Consider the following 7,518-nt stretch of genomic DNA (forward strand, 5'->3'; position numbering starts at 1 on the left):
AATTCGAGTTTCTGTATTTACTCTTATGAAGAGCAGTTCATTCTAGAATGTACGAATGAACACAGAGTCTATAGGTAAGAATACATCGTCATATCAACGAGTTATTTTTAAAACTTACTACATACAAAGTATAATTAATTTCTCATGTACTCGATTTCGGTTGTCAGAGAGGTAGTACCTACTACATCTACGACAAATTTAATGAAAAACGCAGTATATTAATAAAGGGTCTAACCAACCACTGATAATTGTTAGCACTATAATTAAAAGCAGTAGTAACTCTGTGTCTATTATTGATGGATTGGGTTCAACAGTTGTGTCAGCAGTATCCATGTGAAATGAAATAATGGCCATTTATCTCTATTTTCCAATGGATTTCGAGTCATTGCTTCAAAGGTAGCAGAGAAGAGAGAATGATGAAAAAGGTAGCCAAGATTTGAGTAAATTATTTTACGTGGTGAAAAATAGTTGAGACGTGAGAAACACTAAGTTTACAGTTATCGAATGTGGAGAGGTTGTCGATTAGGCAAACATACCAAGGAATTTGATAGAAATATCTAAAATGGCAGCGATTTCATATAGAACGTGTCAGAAACGAATGGTGAGTGTTAGTTGATTTGTTGTGACTGAAATGGCACCGAAATAGACAATAAACTCAGTTAAAGTTGGGGGCACAACGTCATCAACAAACAACTTTCTATAAGAAGAGTTAATCTTATTCAAATAAATAATTCCACACATTTGTTGGTAGAAATTGACAGAAAACGAAATGCAGTGTATAATAATGACAGATTTAGCAAGAAGAGTTGTGTGTAAGTGTCACATTCAGGCGTGGTTGACGGTCAGAATATATTTGGATGCTAAAAGGCTGTCACCTAGGGGATTACAGTGTAAAGGATGTTACATGTACCATGAAAGGTGTTTAGATTAATTAAAAGCGAGAAAATATCGTACAATATCAAACTTTGCATCTTCACCTTTCTCAGTCAGAATATGAGCTGTTGTAATTTTGCATATAACATTTCTAAGATTGATAAATATACATTAGTATAATAAGATCGAATCAATTACCTATATACTTACTCAAGTATGCATTACTGTTAATGAACGTAGTCATAACATTAACGTTCACATATTAAACGTCCCTTAGATGAGGATAAATGATATTGTGCACGTTGAGTAAGATGTGGAGAATGCTGAAATATAATCGGTTTTGTAATGCATCAACTGAAAGATGAAATTCATGAATTGATAATACATCAGATTGTCAGTGCATTGATAGGGACATATGCTTTGCGTGGCATTAAAATTATATTCATATCTTATTGCCTAAAACCATCACACACAAATCTAATACCTCTTAGTGTACGACTTCAAATAATAAACACACCACATCATATGTACTTGTTAGATGCACTCTTTACTAGTATAGTACTCTTAGCAAACTCTGAGGTTATGTACATATTCCTATCTTTAATGTAACTATATCTCAGCTGCAGTGAGTCATGAAGGGATTATGTATAATGAGTGCTTTATAACTAATTTGAGATTGATGCGATCAGATATCATTTCACGTTTGAATTCATTTACATTTGCTCTACGTTACTCTGTAATTTACAGATAAGCCATCTGTATATGTACGGTTTGACAGAATTATGAAACTGTCGTGATGTTTTTATAACACTCTCATGCGTATATCTATAAAGAATTTGACAATGCTTGTATGTGAGAATAAACGAATATTATAACCTTGCTGTTTCTTATTACCTATCATTTTATAACATTGCTGTGTCCCTAATTTTGAAATTTCTTTATGGGAGCTGACACAGCATTTCCGTCGTCAAATGATTGTCTCTAATAATCATCAGATTCATATATGTCTTTGCTGAGCTAGGGACTTTTATATAACTGCTGTATTCTGCCACTCAAAGTACTTGCCTTTTGTCTTGAGGATTGCCAATTGCCAGTTTAAATAACACTAAGAATGTTTACGCAACAAAGCAGTGATTTCCACAAAATGCAATCGATGTTTGATTACCTAATTTTAAATGTGTTGCATTGCACCGGGGATATTGAGGAGAAGGCAGGTCAAGGTCCCATGGACAGATTAAGTCAGGTGAATCATACGAGCCCAGTGAAACATGTGGTTTGAAGGCAAATACTCTTGGATTAGTATGCATGCAGACTTTCTTTCCTTTGTCTTTTTCTGTGGTGACTCCTGTAAGATATGAAAAAGAAATCCATTCATTCTAACATTCAACTTCTTATAAAAAGATTTCTTAAAAATATTAAAATATTAAAATATATTCAGTATCCAGTAAGAGATATAGAGTGCTGATGTTGTGCTTATCCTTTCCTACCAGTTTTGTATGCAATAAACTTTACATGAATTCAAATATATTAGTCGGCTGTCCGACACGTTAGTTAACCTCATATTAAATATTCATATTTGGTTGTGTTAATATGGAGTCAGACGAATAGTGGCTAACAAAGAAATTGTTAACTTTATCATAACCTAATGTTATCTTCGGCTAATGTTATCTTCGGCTAATGTTATCTTCGGCTAATGTTATCAGTTTTCTTATTTTAAATCCGCTGAAATATTTTAAAAGCAGTACCAATTTTACTCTACGTCTGTAGACGTGTAAAATAAAAATTTCCTTAGTGAGATAAGTTTACTGCATTTATATCACTAATACAGAAAAAAATCTAATTATATATTAAGTTTCAGAACTTTATCCATGACTAGTTATATAGGACTATTGCTGTTGAAGAAAGAATACGTTAATAAGAATCTACGTTCTTCACGCAATTTTTCTATCTTAGTTCAAAATCATTTTACTTCGTAGATTTTTAAAATTCTTTTTAATCATAAATTGATTAAAAACTGTACTCAGTTAAAAAAATTATTTTGACAAAAGACATAGACTAGGTACATAGCAAATCTGTATAAAAACCGAGAGGATTGTTGCTTCAAGATTATGTTTCACAAGTTGATCGCCACTTGCACAAAACTTGAACGAGGTAGGAAGTTGCAATTCGGTATTATGGGTTATTGTGTGCTCACTTTGTTTTTTTATCTAATGCGTCTATATATATATACATATATATGTATGACATATATGTCGTGTAATTGGTATAAATATATGAATATAGCGTGCGTATATATAATAATAATAATAATAATAATAATAATAATAATAATAATAACAATTATAAGTCAAAATTAAAAGAAGAGTGCCATTGTTATATAGTCAACGATATTTCGACATCTTGTGTGTTTTCAACTGGTTCAAAAAATAATTTTGTCAATGTACTTCATTTTGGTTAATATAGAAAGGATTGAGGTAACTCCTCCTGAAGATATAGACTCAAAATTAAAAGAAGAGTGCCATTGTTATCTAGTGAACGATATTTCGACAATTTTGGTAAATTGCTTCATTAGGCCTAGGTTTATATGCAGTGGTGGCAAAATCATTTTCTCCTTAACTAGTGGTTTGTAATGCACATTATGGTATCCAGGCGTCATAGTTTCACGAGGCGCCCATTCTGAGCGTACATAATGTTCTGACCTGGTCCTACTGTCCCACTTGCAAAGGAAGCACATAAACTTGGTGTATCCAGTTTGTAGCCTATTAAGTAGGGCTACTACTTTCAAGTCTGCATAAATTAGCCACTCATGCTCCTTGTAATTTACGCGGTCTAGAATAAAAGCGAGGTTCTCCTTGGCTCTCTTTACATGACTGAGTGAGCAATTATAGCTGAAGGCATTGTGTTCCGAATGGGAAACAGATCCGCTTTTCTGCTGTAAAGGTAGTAAATGTATCCATCTATGAATAACCTTCACTCTTTTGGTTCGTAGATCAGCTCAAGGGCATTGAATAGGTCTCGAATATCATAGCAATAAGTGAAGTTGTTTTACAAAGTGAAGAATTGCTGTAGATCAGGAGAACGCTTCTTAAATGCTGTGATTTGAGCGTCTTTATCCAATAGGTTCTATTGTTGCAGACGTGAGGCCAGGACTTCGCTCTGCTGATTAGCAAGTGTTAGATCACAAACTAGATCATTGAGTTCAGGTTGGGTGATGAGGTGTGGTTTCGTGTCAGATTTACCACGGATTTGGACTCCTATAACTATAAAAATATTGGGTGTACTGTTATAATTTTTATAGATTTGGTTGACAAATAGCCTAGGAATATCTCATTAAAATTATATCAAAGTCCATTCATAACTGTTAGAGTTATCAGTTTCGGCCCAATCCTGTTTGCACTCAATTGCTACGGAGCGATCAGTGTATCTAACGCAAGTAAGATGGTAATTTACGTGAAATTGGAGGATCGTAGAAAGAAACGGATGTTATATTCTGGCTCTACAAGACACCCTTAGAAAAATTTATTCTCATTTCCTCTTTTTTTTTCTTTCATCCTCTTTCCGTCGCGTGTAGGAACTTTCGCTTGTAACGGTGTGTTTTGGAATCCAGTCTATTTATAATTTTTTCCACTAGCGGATCTGATTTTTGATTTGATAAAGTATTGATAACATCTTGTTTTTCCCATGGTCAAGTTTGTCGATCTGCACGGTTGGCTTCCCTGTGAGGAACGGTCATCGGTCGTTCCGGTTGATTGATTTTCTTAAATGGTAATTTTGTTGTATTTGCTGAAGTTCGGTTTTGATTGGTCTAGAATTAGGTGACATCAGCAACTGCTGTTTGTAAAATGTCCTTGGTCAAGAGATAGGTGACGTCGGCAACTGCTGTTTGTATGGTGTTATTGTATGGTGACTTAGAGATGCGGTTTCGAATTTGAAGATGCGGGTGGAAGACTGTTACTAAAAATTTTCAAATTGTTTTTTGTTCCTGGTTGATTTTTTTGTGCAGAAATTTTGTCTTTTGTCTTTTTTCTCTTTAGTGTTTTTACTTCTTTCTACAGAATTGGGTTGAAATGTTTCTGGTGCATTGGCAGAGAGATAAAATTTAGTATTTTCGGTTTATGTTTGCGGGGCATTGGCCTAGGTGCTTGCTTCCGGGAATTTTCCTAGTCGTGGGGTCCCGGATTTGTTGCTTGTGCACCGTTAGTTTGTCCCTCAAGGTTAAACTAGTTTGACCTAAGTAGTCTCCACGAAATCCTCCGCATTTGAGAACATTGATTACGTCCTTCGAAGCACAGGTGAAGTGATTTTGCATTGTAAAATTTGACCTGACTTAAATTTGTATGTTGAGCCCTTTAAGAGGAAGATGCAAATTCCGTAGTTAGGGCGGTTGCATCTTTTGACTAGTGGGGTTGTATTTTTAGTGGGTAATTTGGCTCTGGTGAGTAACTTTTTAGGGATTGCGGTTGTCTCTTACTTTTAATAATCCTATGTGCTTCTAGTGCCTTTTTCATTCGTAGGTCTTTCATAAGGAAAAATATCTGTAAATCATTCGAAACATCACTAATGCATAAACCTGAAAATAACCCTAATCCTAGAATTGAAAAAAATAACTTCATCTGTCAACGATCTTCCGATATCAAGAAAGCTATACTTCAAGTATGGGCCAAAAATGATAAAAATTGTAAATTCACTTTCTGGAATATGATCAAGAACTCCAATAAAGCAAAGGTATACGAGAGACGGCTCAGTTCAACTTCTCATATTCTCCCCAGAAAGCTACAAGTTAAAGCCATCCCCAACGAACCAGCAAAATAGATAGACCCTAAGGAGAAAATGTTTCTGGAGAACTTAAAAATGGAGATAGAACTACTGAAGCTCAGAGCTCAATCCCACCAATAAAAGATTACCTCAATTGATGCAGAAATGACAGTTGAAATCGTGAAATTAGATGAAGGGGGGAAATTTTTGATAAAAAATATCCAATGAGGAATACCAATCTGATAACCTTTTCTTGAAAAAAAAAAAAAAAAGAAAAAAAAAAAAACTTACGAACTTCACACGACCGAAAGAAAGTCACTACCAGAAAAATACCGGAATGCCAATCCAGAACGAAGAATGACCAATATCCTCTCCAGGGTTCTAAATACTCACCAAAGACATAAAATGTAAAATTGCATTACACAGTTTACCACAAGACGAAACACCTCCTCTCAAAGATACAGAAACCCATCTCACCCCAAGAACCCCCAACGTCTCAGACGTAACAATTTCGTTAATGACACTTTCGGACAGAATTATAAGAGAAATAAGAACTCCTCACGTCCAAGATACATCTCACATAAAGAAGACTTCGAAGGACAATCAACAAGAACACTAATTCCTTATATCAGAAACCAAGAAACCAATTTTTAGGCAAACTGGGCTAAAACCGGGACACTCTATAGCACCAACCAAATGCGAGATCCCGAAGGGGATAAATCTTTTACATAAAACCCTTTCAAACCAGCAAATGGAAGTTTTCACAAAGGGATTGAAGCTCATCCCAACACCACAAAGGTATATATATGTGTGCGTGTTGTGTATGTGTGTGTGCGCGTGTGCGTGTGTTAATGTGGGTGTGTGCAAAGATGCATGGTAGTGTGTTACAGTCTCGATTACAAAATCGAGGCTTCGATTCCCAGGTCAGTGACACATTGCGTTCCTGAACAAAACACTTCAGTTCACGCTACTCCAGTCCATTCGGCTGTAAATAGGTAACCTTGCAATCAACTGGCATTCTGTCCGAAGGATTTGATAGTCAACCAACATCACCATCGGGGTCGCATCTCTCAAATGCCACAGTAAAGCAAGAAAGTGCATTGTGGCCAGCGTTGTATAACCAACTCCATTCTCTGAGCGACAGAGCGATATATATATATATATATATATATATATATATATACACTTTTATTCCTTTATTTATTTAAATCATTTGACTGTGGCCATGCTGGAGCCCCGCCTTTAGTCGGACAAATCGACCACAGGACTTATTCTTTTTAAGCCTAGCACTTATTTTAGCGGTCTCATCTGCCGAACGGCTAAGTTACGGGTGCAGAAACACATCAACATCGGTTGCCAAGCAATGAAAGGGAGACAAACACAGAGACACAAGCATACACACAAACACACACACACACACGCACGCACTGACATATACGACCGTCTTCATCCAGATTCCGTCCAACGAATCCACTCACAGGGCTATAATAGAAAACATTTCCTCAAGCTGCCACGCAATTAGACTGAACACGGAACCATGTGGTTGTTAAGCAAGCTATTTACTACACAGCCACTCCATATATATATACACACATATAACATAAACAGTCACGCACACACATATATACATAAACACATACACACACATATATTAACTCACAGGTAGCAGATAACGACCGCTAGATAAGAACATGCAATGAACGATAATACTATTCAATAAACATACATTCTACCTTTCAATGTGTAAATTAAGGAAAGTCGTGACACCATTTATTTTGCCTATTTTCTTTCTAGAACAGCATGAAGTTACACTTTTATGAAAATGTCACACATTTTAGTTAGTTTACAATTTCCATTTTAGTGCAATACTTTCTAATGTTCATATATATA

General features: G+C 35.5%; 1 protein-coding gene across 1 annotated transcript in view; it reads right to left on the reverse strand.

Moving 5' to 3' along the window:
* The window catches only part of LOC128247078 (kelch domain-containing protein 8A-like), a 131,561-nt gene that overhangs the window by 13,174 nt on the left and 110,869 nt on the right, over positions 1-7,518 (reverse strand). Inside the window, exon 6 of the mRNA XM_052965887.1 lies at positions 2,039-2,218. Coding sequence (XP_052821847.1) covers positions 2,039-2,218 — 180 coding nt within the window. The remainder of the gene's footprint in view (positions 1-2,038; positions 2,219-7,518) is intronic.

This window comes from Octopus bimaculoides, chromosome 2, assembly GCF_001194135.2.
Source record: "Octopus bimaculoides isolate UCB-OBI-ISO-001 chromosome 2, ASM119413v2, whole genome shotgun sequence".
In the NCBI taxonomy this organism is placed as follows: Eukaryota; Metazoa; Mollusca; class Cephalopoda; order Octopoda; family Octopodidae; genus Octopus; species Octopus bimaculoides.